The sequence below is a fragment of the Embiotoca jacksoni genome, unplaced genomic scaffold, assembly GCF_022577435.1.
Source record: "Embiotoca jacksoni isolate LCO1_2020_lvr unplaced genomic scaffold, fEmbJac1.0.p SCAF_19, whole genome shotgun sequence".
Lineage (NCBI taxonomy): Eukaryota > Metazoa > Chordata > Actinopteri > Embiotocidae > Embiotoca > Embiotoca jacksoni.
This window is the reverse complement of record NW_027185329.1, coordinates 4756175-4776080: the sequence shown is the minus strand read 5'-3', so window position 1 is coordinate 4776080 and position 19906 is coordinate 4756175. Positions and strand designations below refer to the sequence as shown.

The 19906-nt window shown below is 40.0% G+C and overlaps 1 protein-coding gene across 1 annotated transcript in view; it reads right to left on the bottom strand.

The window, feature by feature from the left end:
* The window catches only part of ap1m3 (adaptor related protein complex 1 subunit mu 3), a 29016-nt gene that overhangs the window by 2712 nt on the left and 6398 nt on the right, over positions 1-19906 (bottom strand). The window contains exons 2-11 of the mRNA XM_069153114.1: positions 18962-19118; positions 18286-18353; positions 17638-17768; positions 12627-12774; positions 11082-11208; positions 6847-6989; positions 5791-5862; positions 5324-5482; positions 2485-2610; positions 1327-1402 (exon numbers count right to left, since the gene is read on the bottom strand). Coding sequence (XP_069009215.1) covers positions 1327-1402; positions 2485-2610; positions 5324-5482; positions 5791-5862; positions 6847-6989; positions 11082-11208; positions 12627-12774; positions 17638-17768; positions 18286-18353; positions 18962-19118 — 1207 coding nt within the window. The remainder of the gene's footprint in view (positions 1-1326; positions 1403-2484; positions 2611-5323; positions 5483-5790; positions 5863-6846; positions 6990-11081; positions 11209-12626; positions 12775-17637; positions 17769-18285; positions 18354-18961; positions 19119-19906) is intronic.

The following is a 19906-nucleotide window of genomic DNA, read 5'->3' as shown; positions in this document are numbered from 1 at the left end:
GGTCTTTGCTGCAGTCTCATCACTATTCTGCAGCTTTAATGTGGCGATATGCACTGATGTGTGATCTGTATGAGAGTCAAGCATGTGTTCGAGGTAAAGACGTAGCTCTGTGTTTCAACATGTGGGAGCTGATACAAGCTCAAAGCTCTCAGACTTGGTCTTGGTCCTCGCTGCCCTCTGTGTCCCCTGTGAGTTTGACAGAAGTGGGTTCATCCCCGGGGCAGCAGCCGAATCTCATGATCTCAGGTGCTCGCTTTTTCTTCACATATTTTACTGCCCTTTCTGTTCGAACTTGGACAACAGAGAAACGTTTTACCTGAGACTGAAAAAAAAAAAAAAAAAAAAAAAGAGCCAGGAGGAGTTTTTAAAGTTTCCATCCTTGTCAACCTGCACTGTGTCTCTCTAAGCCCGATGCCACGGCTCATGGCGATAGAGCCAGGTAATAGATATAATGAATGTTACACGGCTGAGTTCATTCAAGGGGCAGACACTGAATATTGATGCAGAAAGACTGATTCTGACACTGATCTCTCAGGGAAAACATCATATTGGGATCGGGATAACCTTTGATTTACTCATCCCGCTTCTACGAAACATTCATTTGGAATTCAACAGAAACAATGACGAACACTAAACTTAAGATCACAAGTCCAACACAAAGTGGACATTAAATATTTGCTATTTGAGTTGATGTTCATGATTCATGTCTTTTATTATGCGATGGTACTTTTAACCTGGTTACAGAAGCATTCTGTTGAACAATTGTTTTTAAATCTGCTCTTCTCCAGGGGAATATGTTGTCGATCAAATCTGACCAAAACACACTCACACAGTCCTGATGAAGCAGACGAGCAGAGTCTTTGAGTTTTGAACTTTTAATAAACAAACCAAACAAAAAGGAATGTTTTTGTCCTTACCTTAAACCAGGGGTCTGTAACCAGTAGCTTGCGACTTACCGGGTAGCTACTGGTAAATACGCGTGTGTTGGGTATCAATTTGTTATCGTTCACATAAAAGAAGCTTATTAAGCTGGTTTGGTGGAGCTCAGCTATGTGAATCAATGTTACAGTGTCAACAAGCTCCATGAATAGGATTGGAATATTAATTGAAGACCGCTGCCTTAAACCTTGGCTGAGGCTTCTTTTGTAAGTTATTCCTCCATGTTATGAAAACACGTCCTACCAATCTGTCACACTATGCTGCTGTATCGTATTAGTAGGACTGGCACATCCCCTATTTAAAACTAAGTGGGCATTCAGCAGCGTGTTTGTGTGCGTTTTCACTGGTGACTTGTGACGCGTTACATTTTCAGTGTTATTTTCTCACCTCCACTCTGCGTGATGTAGCGCACCCACGGTAATGCCTGGTAGCCGCTCTTTTCTATGATCTTTAGGTAGCGCACCTGGGGAGCATAGACGTGTTAAACACAGTCGCTGCACTCATTCATACACCATTTAACTAGCCTCATTCATCTCAGTGGTTTTGACATCAACAGTTAAAGTACGCTGTCGGTCTGCCGCGGTGTGTTCACAGCAGCCCGCTTACAGCAGACGTAAATCGTTTCCATCCAGTAAAAGAAACCTGGATGTCTAAAAAGTGGTGATTTTGAATTTTTTCAGATGAACTGAAGGATTAAATGACCCATTAGATCCGAAAGTGGATTTTTAAACAGCTCCTGTAAAATGTCTCATTTTGACATTTTTTTTACTGGGCAATTTTCAAAGTACAAATGGAAAACTGAAGCATATCCACTCTGTCATACTTAAATAGGTTGTGATCAGTTGTATATACACCGATCAGCCATTAACATTAACGCTAATGACTGGCGAAGCATAACATGTAACACACCAACCCAGTAATAAATCCTCCCTTTATAAGGATAATAATTCTCTGTTGTTATTCAGTCTGATCGAGAGGTGTTGGTTTATTTAAATAGTCATTTTGGAGACTGTAATTTGTTGTGCTGTTGAGCAGCACTGGGTTATGCTGAGAGGTGCTCTGAATATTTTGTCCTCTCATATTATAATAAATTGGGATGACATGAATTTAAAATGTAGGAAAATAAATCAACACCTCTTTCAAGCAGATTGAATAACAACTGAACATTATCATCCTTATGAGGAGAGGATTCATTGCTGGGCTATTTTATTACATACTTTATGCTTCTCCTGTCAGTGTGTATGTCAAATATATTTATTTTTGTCATTATATTTGTATCAGTTTTTGCTGTATTATAGGATTTCCACGGTGCTAAAGTGGAGTGCGAGCTGTGAGAACGTTTATGAGCAGGCTTTAAACAACTTCCAGGTCTGTGAGGAGACTTAATAATTTATCTATTCAGTCTGGCATTAGCAACGGCCATTTGCATTCTCCCGGCGGTGCACCCATGGGTGAAGGTGGCAGCGTGTCGTTGAAAGTTTCAGTTAAACAAGAAAGTGGGACTAAAAGAAAAACTGTGTGATGGGTGTTAATTAAGTGTCCTACCTGAATCCCAGATACAGTGAAATAGGGGATCTCAAAATTCACTGTGATTGGTCGCTTCCCCTCCAGCTGGTCGCTCTCCACGCTGGGAAGGCCAAAGTGTGCTCGCATCAAATACTCCTTACCCCCCTACACACACACACACACACACACACACACACACAGGGAGAGAGAGAGAGAGAGAGAGAGAGAGAGAGAAACAGGAAAGAGAAAAGGCCACAAAGCTGTTACAAAACCGCTAAATTCAGCGTGACGTTGCTCATAAAGCCTTTCAGATAACACAGGTTAGTTTGTCTGATGAGTTCTATTCCCGGGTGTCCGACTTCCAATTAATACAAGGTTATTTTGTCCGAAAAACAAGACAAACTCTATATTCATGGCAACACGAGACAACTCCCTTGTCCTATCAAGGTGAATCAGATACCACTTTATGGAATTCAGCATCTGCCAAACGTGTCTGCTCTATAAACACATAAAACAGGTTAATCATCCTGCAGAAGAGCAGTGGTGTAACACATCATCCGAGCACTGAATTTGTTAGTTTGAACTTACTGAAAACCAGTTACAATTTGGACTTTAAAGCCCCTAAAACCTTGCTTTCAACTCCTAAGTATCTCTCTTTAGCATGAAGCATTCATGCCCTGATTGACTGGCATCTTGTCCATTGTTTTCCCCCTTTGCTCAAAGACAACCTCCCCGAAAGGATAAGCGGGTATAGCGAATGGATGGATTTCATATTGACGATCAAATAAGCAACAATAAAAGTCAAATACATCCTCCGTCATTTCATCTAATCTGCTTTCTGGACAGCGTACGAGAGTTGTTGGTTTTTTTTAATCAGTTTTGATTAACAGTATCTTAGCAACAAAAGAAAACACCACACCACATGTCATCCCATTTTTCACGTGTTGTTGGATCTCTTTCGTCCAACTGAGCCCTGGTCACTTCAAACAAGTGAGAAAAGCTCAGACACGAAAACACAAACACGGAAACTCTCCGCTTTGAAATAACTTCTCACTCTGGCATAAAATTGTGCATTCATGCAGGACCCCATCTGTCATTGTAAGAAGACTGATAAACAAAAAATAACTGCCACTTTTACACACAAAAAAATCCCACATTGAACTGCAATTGAACTATTTTTTTTTTCTTGCCATTATACAGTTGCTGTGCAAAATCTTATTATCCCTACCCTTGCCGAAAGCTGATAAGAAAACCTTTCCTTATTGCATAACGTGCTCACATCCAATAAATGAGAAGAAAGTCAAAGATACATATATTCATGCTGATAAAACAGCTGATGGCAAATGGACTTATTTTTTACCAGTTTCATACACTTTTACCATTACAGGATGGTAAATCTTATAGAATAGGGTTACATTGTAGATAGCTGTATGGAGCTGAAGGCTGGAGGGCTGTGGACCAGTTCTATTTATTTACCTACTTATCACAACAAGTCACTGCTTTATGTTTGTTACCTCAAACTCAAACAAGTTAACCATGGCGTGTTTGTGATAATATGTAATTTCACAGCGTTCAAAGGTGAAAAGTGATGGAAACACATTCTGCTGAATCACACACACACAAGCTGGCTAACAATATGTCACCAATAACGGCAAGTCCTAACCCTCCTTGACAGGCCGAAGGTGTAATGAATTTTCGAGGAGATATCACAACTTGACAGATAGAAGGAACCTTCTGAATTAATGCGCTGTGAGTTTTTTTGAAGTCGTTAAAATGTTCTTTTGAAGAGTCTGGAGAGCAGACACTGAGCCTGAAAGGAACAGCAGGAACCGGATAGATAAGATGGGATTGTGTCTGTTTATGTGTGGTGAGGTCAATCATAATGTGATAAATGGCTGCTGTCTCATATTTGTCAGAGACACAACTTCATGTTTTTGATGCTAGGACTGCTTCAGGCTTATGTAGATGTGTTCGAAAACAAAGCTGTAAATATTGATATGTTTGTATAATATCGTACAGGGCCACTACATAAAAAAATAAAAAATTTAAAAAATGCAGAATTTGCGCCCTCTGCTGCGAATTTGCGGTGTGAAAAATGGACAAACATGGACCTTACTAATATAAAGCAGCATTTGGTAGACAAATTTCCAAAGAATTTAATCTGCCTGCCTAAAAATTATGAATATTTTTGCAAATGAGTATTATCTTAGCTGATAATACAAACAGTGGAGAAACTGACCAAAGACCACCCGACCATGATGGGATAAAAATGGATAGCATATTCACATTTTCTAAGCCCTTGTTAGGATATCAAAGAAACATGGAAAGCAGACCCAAATATTATAAGTTGAATAATACAATTTAAAATTTCATTGCCTTCTGTCAAAATGTAACAATCACATGACTAATGTTGGAGGTTTGTAGCTTGGTTGGGGGACTTTGGCCATGTATTTTAGGATTGGTCAAATTTTCTGTATTTGCAAAATTCTCAAAAAGTAAAAAAAAAAAAGTTATTTTCTGACAAAGCTGACTCGAAACGAGGACTTTTAATTATTGGTGTTCTGCCTATGAAGAATTGAACACCACTTGTACGGCTTATGACAGAACCGTGCATGATAAATCCTCTGCGGTTTTTCCCTCTGTTTCGGGACATTTGATTTAAACTATTGCTTATTTCTACTAAGACCATCTTCTCTGTGTTTGTGAGTTCTTCTGTTGATTCTTAAAAGTTTAATAGAAAAAAAAATGATGGTGGTGGAACAAGATAAAAAGGCTGTTCTGCAACATCTAAATGCATTTTGGGGTTTCCATATATACATATACATATATATATATATATATATATTACTGAGATATTTTGTTGATATGTTACACTAACAGGGAAAGATTTGATGTTCCACTGCACCACGCTCTTCTCGGGCACCCACTTGGCGCTGCCTGTGCTGGTCTTGAACTTGGGTGAGTCAGCATCGCTGGGTACTGGCACCAGAATGGCCACATTGTTGGCAGTGGACCGGCTCTTGAACTGACTTCGAGCCTGCAGAAGGTGACAGAATGACAGAGTTCAAATGTCACTCAAGATCTTTACAACAACAACAGCAAAAAAGAGAGCATGCGCATCCAAATTCAAATGAAGGATGTCTTCATAGTTATGCACAGTGTGGCTCGTTATTTCCAGTGTACGGATGTCATCATCAAACAGATGGTGAACGGCAAATCACCAGAGATGCGTGTGTCATAAATACTAAATAGGTCTCAGTGAAGGGACTACTGTAGGTGAGGTACAGTAAGGACATGCTGCTTTTAATGTGCGTGTGCGTGTGTTTGTGTGTCACTCATCATTACCTTCACCTTGATCTCCACGCGGCTGTGAGAAAACTTCTCGATCACGCTCTCGATCCATATGAGAGGCTTCACCTGTCAAGAGAGAGACGGAGAGACGGAGCGGACAAGGTCAGAACCTGCGAGCGCCGAGCCGAGTGCATCACGACACACATCGCTACAGTGACACAGTGGACGTGAGACAGAGAGAGAGAGAGAAAACAAGATGTTGTGCTTGTACAAGGGGTGAATAACTTGTACACATTTGATCCTGGTTTCAAAGACCTGGAAAAGTCCTCATGCTGGTTTTGAAAAGCCTAATTATGCCAGCTGGTGGATCCTGGGATACTTTGGCGTGTATCTGGGTTTCTGACTATTTTCTGTTGAACAGAAACTAGCGGCTGACCTGCTGAAGAATCCAAAAAAATCAACAAAGATTATCAGAAACCTGGATACATTTATGATTGACAGGGGGATATGAATGACCAGGTTTCTTATGTTCCAGGAAAACCTCACATCCTGAATATAGGACTCAAACTCAGGGTGGTAAAATGTAAGTAAACATAGTCAGTTATTTTTACTTGAAGGCTTAAATGCTACATTGCCTGATTTATTTCCCCAAAAAATAAAAAATGTTGGTAATGTTTTTAAATATGTGTTCAAAATGTGGTTTAAAAGTGATTCTAAAGGAGTTGTGTAGATGAAATGTATCGAGTAAGGATATTTATTTATAAACTTTAGTATCAAAGATCATAGTAATGGTCAATATATGATGCCAATCACATTAGAGCAGTAAACTTTACCGGAAGTTAATTACTTATTTTAATGAACAATATATATAAATGTATAAAATAGTATACAAAATCTGAAAATAAGAAAAAAATATGAGCAAAAACTGCTATGTTTTGTTTAAAGTAGAGCAGGAGGGGGAAAAAAACACACACATTTGAGGTTGTGATGCTTTCCGAGTGTTTGTCTGAAACAAAGAGGACGTGTGCTTTTGGTATTGCTGGCATGCAGGTGGTGTGAGTGTGTACGTGTTCTTTGAGGGGAAAAGATTTGTTTGTGTGTCCCACTCACTGTAGTGTTGAGTCGGTAGGACATGAGCTCGCTCTCGCCGTCGGGGGGGATGAAAGAGATGGTGCGGTCGTTCTCGAAGCGTGACAGACGGACACACTGGTGAAACTTCACATCCTCCAGCTCCACTGTCTTGCTCTTCTCTCCTGACACACACACACACACACACACACACACACACACACACACACACACACACACACATACACACAAGTACACAAAAAAAGATTGAGAGCTTTCCATGCAGCCTTGGGGAAATCAAGGTCACGGTAATGATGACTGACAAACATTCACTCAATCTTACAAATACATACACACACACACACACACACACACACACACACACACACACACACACACACACACACACACACACACACACTGTACATGCAGTGTTCTACCAAATCCATCTGCCCTCGTCTTGTCCCCCACTGAACAATTATTTTGCTGCCACACACAAGCATGCACACAGTTTGCCTTCAATACCTGCTGCCATCATCTTCTCCCCCACTGAAGCCCACTCAGAAGCCTCACAGACACAGTAACACCTGCTCTAACACCTACGGAACTAAAACACAACTAGGACAAAAACACTCCTGATGAAAACACGTTTCTGTGTGTCAGCATTTATGAACTTTTTGTCATTAGTCTGATAAATGCTCCCATTTGATTTGATGCTTTACTTTTCTAAGGAATTATTACACAAATAGTGATATGGGTTTATTTGCACCTATTCGGGCACAGAAAAGTCTTGAGAAGATGTCACACTGTTTTGCCCACTATATCACTACTGTGACTGCAAAAGTGCACAACCACGTATGTCGCCGACGTATGCCTACAGCCTACAAAGACAGATTGCCTCAGGGGGAGCTATTACACTAATATTTTAACTAGTATATCTATTAAGGAGCATTTTCATTACTGACTGATCTCTTCATTACTTTTTAATCTAATCAATAATGTAGTTTCATCTTTAAAATATTTGAAACTTATGAAAAATGAATCAAAGTGTACAGATTACTTGGTCAATTAACGAATCAACTCGGCACAAAATACTCAACCTTTTCTCTCACCTAAACAGAACATCATTTTCGTTGTGAACAAAACTTTAACTTCTCTGACAATTCCTCTTAAAAGTGGAGAAAGAGAGTGATGAAGGTCGACCTCTTTAACGGCTGCATCTGTAGTCTGACGGAGAAAGTCCACCGTTCACCTCCACTGTGGCTAGTAGAGGGTGCTGACTGGAGGAAAACCGTTGTAATGAATGTGGGCCTGTGGGCCTTCACCTAAATCCCCCATTCAACAGTCAGCTAACGCCTGCTTCGCCTGCCGTGAATGCAACCCGGGACCTTCACTGCGGCCCGTCGGAGAGAATACGTGCATGCGTGTTTACATGTGTGTATATGTTCATTGTTCTCTCTCGAGTGTGTGTACGTGCACAGGTTTATGCATGCCTGTGTTTGCAGATGTGGGTAACTTCCTCGTTTCTCTATTGATTTTGCTTTTCAGTGTGCTCGCTTCCATGTGTGTGTGTGTGTGTGTTTGTGTGCGTGACATTTCCCAATGCTTGAGAGGGGACTGGCTGAGGTCAGGTCTACGGAGAGCACAACACTCCTGGTCAAAGCAAAGCAGGGAAGCCCTTCAGAAAAGTGTCCTTCCTGTTTGTTTCTACGGCGGTTACACGCATGTACACACTAACGCTTGCATGCAGCGTTATCAAGACAAGACAGGAATGAAAGGTCATATGGGACACTCTGTCACTGCGTGGACCTACGTGGCAAAAAGAAAAAGAGAGAGACATGTGTGTGTGTGTAGATGTCAGCGGAGGATTGAAGACGCTGCAGTGTCCCCTGTGGTTCCCCTTTAAGGCTGCTCTCACCTGCTTCCATGTTTTTAATGCACAGCAGCAGACAGGAGGAACCTAATCTGTTTTCTGTCTGTTGTCACAGAGTGAAAAAAAAAAGAAAGAAAGAGGAATCCAGTTTATAATGACATTTAGTAAATGTCCAAAGCGTTTCACAGTGCTTTGGGTGGCCAAAGGGACTATTTAATCTTCTTAAATGTGAAGATTTATTGCGCTTCTTTGTTTTATATGATTATAAACAACATATCTCTAAGCTTTGATTGTCAGTTAGACATAACGAGTAATTAAAAGATGTCACCTTGGGCGTTTTTACAAGTCTGTCACATTTTATGGACAAGATGATGAAGTGACAAAATGATAAGCACATTTACTGATAATAAAAATAATTGTTTGTTGCAGCCCGCAGCTCATACCATCATCATAATGGGTGAAAATGTCTTTTACGAAAACCAAAAATTCCCCAAAACCAATAACTTGCATGCACCAGATTCAAACAATGTGACACTGAGAAGAAATCTGGATAGATCTTGGGGATAGTTGAGCAGCTGCAGACATTCAAGTGTTAGAAATGGGAATATATATCAGATAAAAAAAATTAAAAAAAACAGCATTTGACTTAAAAAGTGTTTTTGTTGGACATTGATTCAATTGCCTACATTCTATTTTAAAATAAAAGGAATGTAACTTCCCTGTGGTGACAGTTCTGATCTTCTGCCAGTGGAGGGCAGTGTTAAATGATTTATACACCCTCACATATTTTGGCTGCATCCAGCTGCGATAAAAAGTACAGACCATGCAACTATGATAATCACGAGTGACTGGGAAATGAGATGTAAAATAGTGTAACTGCTGAAGATGAGAGTGCAAAACACATTTTAATATTTGTAACATTAACATTCAGCACGGGTGTGTGTGTTTGTTTGATCATTACTTCTGATCATTATTTCTGGGGATATGTTATTTCCCAGACTGCTACACACAGCAGGGGGATTGTGGTGCTGCGTACGCTGGATAGCTGCAGACTCTCACCTTTCATCTGCGGGGCTGTTGCCCGGGGTGGGGATTAACTCTGAGGCAAAGAGGCTAGACAGTGATGAAGCCTTTCCCCTTCAGAAAGGAACAGTAGGGGGGGAAAATGTAGGCAAAGGAGAAGGAGGAAGAAGAGATGGAGGAGGGGGAGGAGGATGTGCGGGGATACTGTAGGCAAGGGAAGACGCAGCAGTGGGAAACACTGATGGAAAAATTCAGAAAGTAGAGAGGGGGAGGGGGAGGAAGGATGAGTATCGGATTTAAACAGAAAGACGAGGTAAAGTGTGAGGGTGAGTTCAAGGTGAGACTGACAAGCCAATAACTCTCTTTTTTTTAAACAAAAGATGGGAAATATTTTTAACAGGAAATATTTTCATTTGAAAACACAATAAAGCATCATGTTGACAGTTTACAATTTTTGTTTTATCTATTCTAGAGTATATTTTACTCATTATTTATATCCTTGTTTGTTATTTTGGCTTAATATTGTTTTTGACTCCAAATTTTTCATTTTATTGCTTATTTTGTCTTTAATGGCTTAAATGTGTCTATCATATTGTTTTTAATTTTGTTTGATGTTTAACAGCAATTTGGTTGTATTTAAATGTGCTGTGTGAATAAAACTGACTTCATGTGACATCAAGCGAGCCATCAAATTTTGTCAGATCCTGTCAGCTGTCATTTATACACAGCAGTTTGCCACCATTTGCTCAGTGTGTGAAAAAAAAAAAAGAAAAAAGGTGACATTATTCTTTAAGAACATGTCGTTAGGAAGGGTAAAAAAAATGGTCAAAGGATGAACTTATGTGCTTATTCATGCATGCCACTGGATTTTGTAAAATATAGCTTTTTCATGAGCAGATTGAATGTATTTTTACCGCTAATCAAGCAGCAAAAGTATATTGAACTAAATGAATACTTTTTTTTGCAGTGATCCCAAACCAGAGGTACATGTACACAAGTGCTACTTTGCAGTTACAGTTGGTAAAATAGTTCAAATTGTGAAAAAGGGGACCAACCTTTAACATCAACAATTCCAGAATCATGTTGTGTAAAAATATTGCTTTAACAGCAATTCAAAATGTGACGCATGGCATGTGGTAAATGTACAAAGTCACAAAATCAGCATTTTATCAACAAATGCAGCTAAAAAAATTGTTTCAGAATACAATTCTACTTAAATTATCCACACCGACTACAAATGTTGTTGTTGCCTTTATCATACCATGACAAATGTCGTGCTTTTGCATATGTTCGCCTGTATGATTATTCTGCTTCGTGATAAATGCTGGTCCTGCTTGGACTACGTGAATGGCTGCAGGCGCCGAGTCTGATTGTTACTTACTGCCTGTGATCTCAAACAGCACTTTGTCGTTGAGGCCCAGTCTGAGTTCAGGCATTCCCGACAGGACCACTTTGAGCTTGATGCTGCCCACGATTTCACTGCGCAGGACACTGCCATTGGCGCTCACCTACAGATACAAGACAAAAAACTATTAGAATTGAACACTATTGTGATCATACATGATCACTGGCTCTAAATACTATCTCCGTATTGTTGTTTTTTATCTTGTTGTTTAAAGAATCAGACCATACGGATAATTGGTAATCGGAAAAACAGACAACTGCAACTTCTCAGCAAGTCAGCAGAAACAAACAGACTGAGGGACGGAGATGGAAGGCTCTCGACATGCCGTGTGAGAAATGTAAGCAAGGCATTGATGTGAGAGACAATGCAGAATCTCGGAAACATTAAAAAAAAAAAAAAAAAAAAAAAAAAAAAAAAAAAAAAAAAAAAAAAAAAAACTGGTCACAGAAAAGAGAGGAAGTTGCGCCCGAATCTCTCTTAGCAGTGATTAAATATGTTGACTCGTAAAACCCTGCAGCTGTATACTGACGTTCTTGAGGTGTTGCTTCAAGGACAAGACGTACGTCATGAGAACGGAGTTGTTTCTCTTCTGCGTTTAGGACACAACATGTTCACGTAAACACATGCGTTTGGCCTCTTTTGCTGCAGGAGATTTTAGACCTTGAAAAAAAAAAAAAATAACAACTCTTCCTCTAATAGGTTAATTATGTAGTCTGATAAACACAGATTTATAACCACTTGTCAGTGTGATAATGTACACTGACAAGTGGTTATAAATCTGTGTTTTTGTTGACAGACAACATTATAATCTCAGTAAACCTGATTATATTGCGTGTTAAAATATTTACATTCCTTATTAAGAAAATGTATATAACAACGTGACGACTACACTGATCGTCTCCATGCAATGTTCAATAAAGTGAACAACATTAGGAGCAGTTAGAGATCATTAAATATGTTGTATATTCATCTCACTTGTTGAGAGACATATTCTGACTTACAAAAAAACCTGATGTGTCCTTTGCTTTATTTACAATCTAACCTTGAAAATATACTGAGCCACTTCTCTCTGCACACAATGTAAAAAAACAAAACAAAAAAAAACAAATGATACTGAAACAGAATGGAGGATTATTGACATTAGAGACCATTTCCTTCTGCAATTCAATTCAAGGAAAGAGGAAAACTGTTTGGAGGAGTCAAAACAAGCCTGGGTTTCGGCTAAGACGATTTTAGCACAAACACGCCCACTTAGACTCAAGAAAACACTTTCACCACCTATTTTAAACAAAACTGCTCAAGAAATCCATCCAATTGATGAAACAATAGATGCTGATGGATAAAGTAGAACAGACGCTTCAATAAATACGAGTTCCTTTTAAGTCTTCTCTATGATGTTTTGCCTCCCTTTATTCAACCTTATTCATTGTTCTCTCTGTTTATCTGTGGCTGGTAATAAATATTCTTCCTGTAGAGTGACTTTTCAATGTATGATGTGGAAAAACAAGGCGTTGCCCTCACCAGAAGATTCACTGACTCTATGACGTCCATGAAAACTTCATTCTTCCTGTACTTGATGCCCTCCGATCGCCAGGACACGGCGTTGGTGACGGTGGCAGGAGGTCGAGGTGCACCGACCTCCAGTTTATGGCCCTGCTGCGTTATGTACCTGAAAAAGACAACGGCAGAGAGAAGTTGTGATGCAGCTCAAGCTGTGTCCAAAGTCAGTCTGTGATCCTGCAGAGTGGCACACCTGAAAATCCACGAAACACATTCATCAGTTTCAGTTTGAAAAATGATGAGCCCTGCCCTCATTAAGGTGTTTCAGAAAGAGACAGACTTTCCTTATTTATTAACTACCATAAAAACTAGCCACAGAGTTGAATTATAATTTAATTTATCTCTTAATGTTGTTTAAAGACTTGACGTACGCAGAGAGGAGCAAAGTCAGAGTCTTAACTTAAAGAAATCTAAATAGGAAATTGCAACACACATGATCTCAGAACCCAATCTCTCTCCAGGAATATTTTTTTATCCTTTGCATTAATCACAAAAGATGACTTCAAATGAATGAGTCCCCTCAGTGTAAATAAATTACAGAAGATTATTCATGGGTGTAATTGGAAAAAGAGAGATTAACATGAATCTATTGTGACTGCAGCCGCTGCTAATAATGTGATACATGCATTTGTTTACATGATACTCATCTATCAAGTGTTGCTTTGATAAATGAAGCCCAAACATCGAGGGTCTTAAAAGAGCAGTGAGGAAATAGCGAAACAGCTTAAATGTGTTTAGATTTGAGCCTTTGATGGACAGCCTCTCTTTAAAGAATTCAATCAATCTTCTTTGTTTTTGTTTATTTGATGAAAGTATTGTCTTCTGTTTAGTTTTGATTGGAGGAAATGATTGAGACCATCACGTTCTTTGAAAAGTGAGAGCGAGTGCTTTTAAATGTAGTGTCCAAGTGTCGTTCCATCATTGGTTGCAGTGGTACAGCTAGATGACGCAATACGAAAAGTTGTAGCAATGACAGCACATTTGGAGGACGGAGCAAGAACAATGCTTCTTGTACCATTAAATTTACTTCACAAAGTCTGTAATGGTGATTCACTGACACGGCGTTCCACTGTGCTCATATTGAAGGAGGGTCTCTGTAGTTTACAGCTTTGTGAGGTTTCAGTGCACAACATACATCAATGCTGATTGGTTGATAGTTTGAAATGTACCCAGAGGTCTAGGCCCTTTGGGATGCAACAACTACAAACAAGTCCCAACGGAGTGTGGCGACACCTTTTATTCAGACAATGCATTTGGGTCTTGTTATTTTAGGCAACAAGTTTAAAGCCAGTTGGCAAATTTACATCTAATATTTATTGTCTTTTTAGGGAAACATCTGGCTCTTAAGCTGCTATCATGTTCACCTGCTTCATTAACTGTCGATCAGCTGTTTTGTGCTGGCAGGAAGGATATAGGTTGTTTTTTTTTGTTTGTTTGTTTTGTATTTTATTTTTTTAAAGACACCTTCTGCACCTGGATGCACCACCAATAATACTGCTGAGACTGAATCAAAACAGTGAAGCTGCGGATGTAGAACCAAAAGACTACAGCGCTCCATAGAGCTGAGGAGGAGTGTGATAATTCTCTGGGTTCCTGACTTCAAGCAATTCCTTTCACATTACATACATGCATAATTTGATCCATTGGCAACATATAAATATTGATTTGTGCAGCTTTAAAACTGTCAATATGTCAATAATGAGTGTCCTATACTCCACTTAATTAAGTTAAGCATTCACTGCAGCATAAACACATCCGTTATACATTACTGATATGAATAAGAATATCATTGTTCTGCCTGTAAATCCATGCGTTTATTTATCCACACGCAAGAACTGTGCACTGAATCTCTTAGTGTGAGCCAGTTAGTTTCAATCGTCTCTGACTCCAGGGAAATATCATGAGAATAAGTGGGAGCTGAACATACACAAACAACATGTGACCAGGCCTGTTTTTACTCAAACACCTGCCCCCCTCCTCCACTGTTTACTCCTCACTGGCCTCATTTCAAGCGCAGGGCTGTCTGGATAATTATGTCAACAAATCATCTTTCCGAACAGTTATTCCAGTTTGGGGTTATTAACTTTTTTCACATTTTCTGAATGTAAAGGTGTATTTATATATGGAAATGACTGCACTCTGATTCCATGTATTCATATTTTCTGAGTGTCTAACTATATTATCCAGCAAATGGATATTGGCACCTGGCAGAAAGGATTACGTACAAACAATGAGGCTCGTGCATAGTATTTATAGTTAATGGCGCTTCATAAAAACAGCAACTCATAACCTTTTACATTCCTCATGCACAGTAAGCACGGCAGACATTTCAACAAAACAAATGGTACTTTAGTCGCTTCATAATAAACATTCTGAATCAGTGCTGTTGACCTACACTTGAACTGACTGAGTATGTAATCAAAAGGATTTGATACAGATGCTAGGCAGCCACATGCCTTAGATCTGCTTAGATTCAACTTCCATCAATTTCTCACACAGAAATGGGAACCAAAAAGACTAGAAAAAAGGCTGACAGTGATCCAAACCGCGGTCTCTCATCTCCTCCCTTTATGCTCATTCCACTGACCCGTTTCTATTCTTCTATTTTCACTTGTCCATCACCTTTTCTTCCTCTCCGCAGACCTAAACCTTTCCCCCCAGACACAATGACATGCTACTGACCCAATGTTCCTCATGAATTTGCTGTCCTCAGGCTCCTCTCTTTAAAAAAAAAAAAAAAAAAAAGAGGAGAAAAGAGAATCCCCAGCAACAATGCCATTTCAATCATTTTAATTCTATCTTTTGCGTGACTGTAGCTGCACTTGTCAGAAAATTGTAATCTTAAATCTAATCTTTATTATTGGAATATTTGTGACACTGATCCGACCATTTAAAGGTATGAACACCCACCGGTACCAAAAACCCGACTGCACCCCCGGGATGTCAGTCAAACCAGGCACACCCTCGCATATACCTCTCATTCAGGCCTAATATCTAATTAATAATGGAAATATTTTTTTAAAGGGCTACCAGAACTGTTCAGAAGGAGTGAATTTAGCTAATGAAACCATACTGACTTGTGGACAAAATGTATTGACTTAGTATATCATGACAGAAGTTGAATGGGAGTCTATTGGGAGCCAGAGTTGTTTTGGAGACAGCCCAACTTTGGCTCCACTTTTCAGACCCATGAGACAACATCCATTTTTATATACAGTCTATGGTCATGACCCATGAAGTCAATCAAACCCTGCTGAATAAATAGAAAATACAAACATCAACTGAAGGGTCTTGTTTCGACTTCAACTGTACATTTCCTGCCTAAATGTCAACAACAAAAAGTGCTAAATAAACAAGTTTTAGATTGATTGACAGATTGAGGAAAAATATTTCCCCCCGTTTTCTGTCCCAGTTCCTCCCACCTAGAGGATCTTGAATGCATGCTGACATGTAGGGGTGTGTGTAAGTGCTGAGAGATGAAAGGCGGCGAAGACAAGAGTGGGCTCGGGTCGGCGTTGGGTTTTGTTGCTCTGCTGTTTGTTCTGTTTTGCCTTGATTCTACTCACAAATGCTAATGAAAGGATTTGGAAGTGGGTTTGTCAGTGAACTGACAGATTAGCGTAACAATAGCAGTCGTAGGAAATACACATTCACAACGCGCGCATGAAGTTTTTTCGAAGATACACACACGACATGAACACTTTCACGTGCATATGCAACCCCGCAGTCTCACTTGTATCCACCCACACACGATCACACATTTATACTCTCACCAGGTAGGAAGTGTTATAATGCGAGAGAAAAGCTGTTTTTGTGATAGTTGGTTCACGAAAAGGTCACAGAACTGGAATAGCCTGCAGTCAGAGAGACAGTGAATGTGTGTATGTGTACTGTCTCTGTGCGTGTGCGTGTGTGTGTGTGTGTGTGTGTGCGCACAAGAGAGAGATGACAACTGTGTGTCTCCTTGGAGAAGAGAAGAGCAGGGCTTGTCTGTCTGAGAGTCTTGAGTGTATCCAGCTGATGGTGTCATTGTATACGAGTGCCAATAGGAGCCTGGCAATTATCACGGCTATTCAGACCCCAAACACACACACTGTACACACACTGTACACACACACACACACACATAACCAAAGCCAAACCTCGGTAAAAAAGCAGCACATGAAATTAAACATCAATCACATATTACTAGAAAAAGCCTCATCACATGTGAGACGTGAAAAGGGTAAACAATATACCATGCAAACATGAATGTTCAAAGTACAAAGTTCACTGTTAATTAAAAAGCAAAGTGGATCATGTGCACACTGAGTCCATGTTACCGTGGCGCTGAAGGTTATAAAGTGAATGATGTCGAAACCTTTTCCTGCAAACAAATGCCTCCCTGAGGAGACACGAGGAGGGTAAAAACAAAGCAACCCGGTCTACACCTCGAACGCGAAACACCGAGCGGACCCGAGTACAGTAGCTCTGCCATACATCACAGCTTTAGTCATCAGCTTACTCTGTTGAATGAAAAACAAAAGGCCCGTAGCCCTTCAAACAGGCTCATCATGTACTCTTATTCCCTCTCTGCTGTTCACTTACACTATGAAACTCAAAGCTGTTATCTCACGGAAAAACTCCGTTTTGTTTTTTTTCCCCCTCCCTGATGGATGATACAGGTAGCACTTGAGCAAATGTGGTTTCATTAAAATCAGACTGGAGTGCAGCAATTATTGCCTTTGAGAGTTTGAAACTTTCACCTCATCAGCCTGATTGGTGTTATGATTAAATGTCAGAACCCAGTGCCAACACACACAATCAAACCGAGGTTCGTCGAAACTTTAAATAAGCAGGTTACGCAATACCTGCGTTACTTTAAAGTTTGTCAATATTAGCCTCTCCTGAGATCCTTTTAACTTCCCCCATACAGACACAACAAATCATACTGCACTGAGGACTGTCACTGATCGTGTGCTACTCTTCTTACTCTTGTAGGATCTTGCTGTCGGTTGTCTGAGGGAACCCAAAGTCCATCACTTCGTCCATCAGCTCGTACACCGTCACAAAGTTGTCACGAATACTCTCTTCCTCGAGCTCTTTGAAGTACTCCTTAAATACCTACAGACACAAACAGACACAGCTATCGGTAAATATCACATCCAAGTTGTTTGGCTTTTGTCCTCACGGTTTTTACATGAACAAAAGCCCTTCATGTTGTGTGGTTGAGGAGACGTGCGGTGATCCGGTCTCAGTTACAGAAAATATTGTAACTCTCCATGGCCACTGGTTGTCATATTGTGGTTACTTTAAATACAGTTTTGGTCAACAATTCAAACTGCAGGTTACGTTTACAATTCATGATACATTAACAAGTTATAGAAAAATTCACAGCATACTTTGGCTATAAAGATTTAAAAAAATAAATAAATAAATAAATATATATATATGTATATATATAAAACACAAGAAATATGCTCAAATATAAAACTACAATGTGGATGTAAACAAGCAAACCACAAACATCGCAGTTTCACATGACATCACAGTTAAATTGACCTTTAACCAGCAAAACAAATTTCCCTTATGTTATTTAAAAGTTAAAGGTCTGCACTGTGGTCTCCCACATCAAACTCACCTGGACTATCTTGTACAGGAAGGAGTACACGAGAGCAGCGTTGGCATTCTTCTTGGTCATCGCCACCACTGAAGAAAGGACCGTTAAGAAACAACTGCACATTTACAATTGGCAAGCAGGGAAAATAACAAAATCTGCAAAATAAGATGTGCAGTGGACGTGGTGTCAGTAACCTTTAGACACTGATATTAATGCAGTTTGACACAAAGTCACCAGAATGCATCAGATTCATGAGCAATTGAGAACATGGCCACGAGGTAAAACAGCTCCGTTGTTTAATGTTGTGCATTGGGAATGCCACTTACTCACAACCGCAATATGAAGGTGAATTAATAATGTGGAAGGGAGTCTGACTGCCCAATCTGGCAATGAAACAGAGCGGATATCCAGCGCATAGCACATCACAGTCAATCTGTGTTCAATTTTTAACTGCAGACACGATGGGATTAAAGAGACACTGAGAAGCTGAGCAGCAACCTGCCACAGAGACCTGAAGCAAAGGACTTCCTATGGATCTGCTCAGGGAAGATGCAATTAAGGTACTGGATGCTGGAAAATTATAAATACCCATGATTGACGGGAGGGCTGTCAATCACTCTGGGAAACTATACTGTATGGTAAATTGGTGATTTACAAACTGTAGCACATCATTCAGACATGAAATGTCTTTGGATACAGTAAAGGTTGCTGTGTTTGATCCACATGAAGTGCGAGGAGCCATGGGTGACGAGCGGCGTCATCTCAGCCTCTTCCTCTCTCTTCATCAGGATGGGCATGAAGTGGTCAATCTCATTCATGTCCATGTCCCCCATGTAGTTACGGCAAATCAGAACCTGGACGGATGACATGAAGACACAAAATACAGAGGCAGAGGATACTATTAGAGAGGAACTAGCCAGGCATTAAATATGTATAGCTTTTGGCTGAGATACCAAACCTGCACTCAAGCTTAGAGATGGTTCAGAAACCACTGGCTGGCGCAAAAAAAAAAACAAAAAAAAAACGCACCTCCGGGATGGACACGGTTCTCCAAGCTCATCTCCCAAGGAAATGTACAAACTGTGTTTCCAACTTGGACCTCTTCTTTGTCCTTTAATGGACTGATGGATATCTGATCATGAATGATGGATGACCAACTTCTCGACATGAAACAAGAATAAGAGCAGACTCGGGCGAGGCTCAGAAGATTCTCAGGTTGGAAATTATAGCGAACCGCAGTGTGCCAACTTCTTAAAAGCAAATACAAGCCAAATGTTGGAGACCTGCGATGTACCTAAGTTTGAGTGATTTAAGGTGCATACTATGTAAACCCAACATCTCCAGTTTAATTCTAGCTAAGGGCGTTTGCGTATATCTTCCCCAAAGCTGCTAACACTCAGATACTTTGATTTATGGTGATATACCTTCAATACGCTTCCATCAACCTCACGTATAGTTTGTAGCATTTGCAATCATGCTAACACACTCAACTAAGAGCGCAGTGTTAGACTCGTTCACAGATCGTAACAATGGAAATGCTCTTGGGTCTGAAAAGTAAAGCCGATGCGGAAATACCTTAAATTGCAGTACCACTGAGGCCCACCAGGGGCTGGCACCAATAGACTCCCTTGGTGGTCCTTCG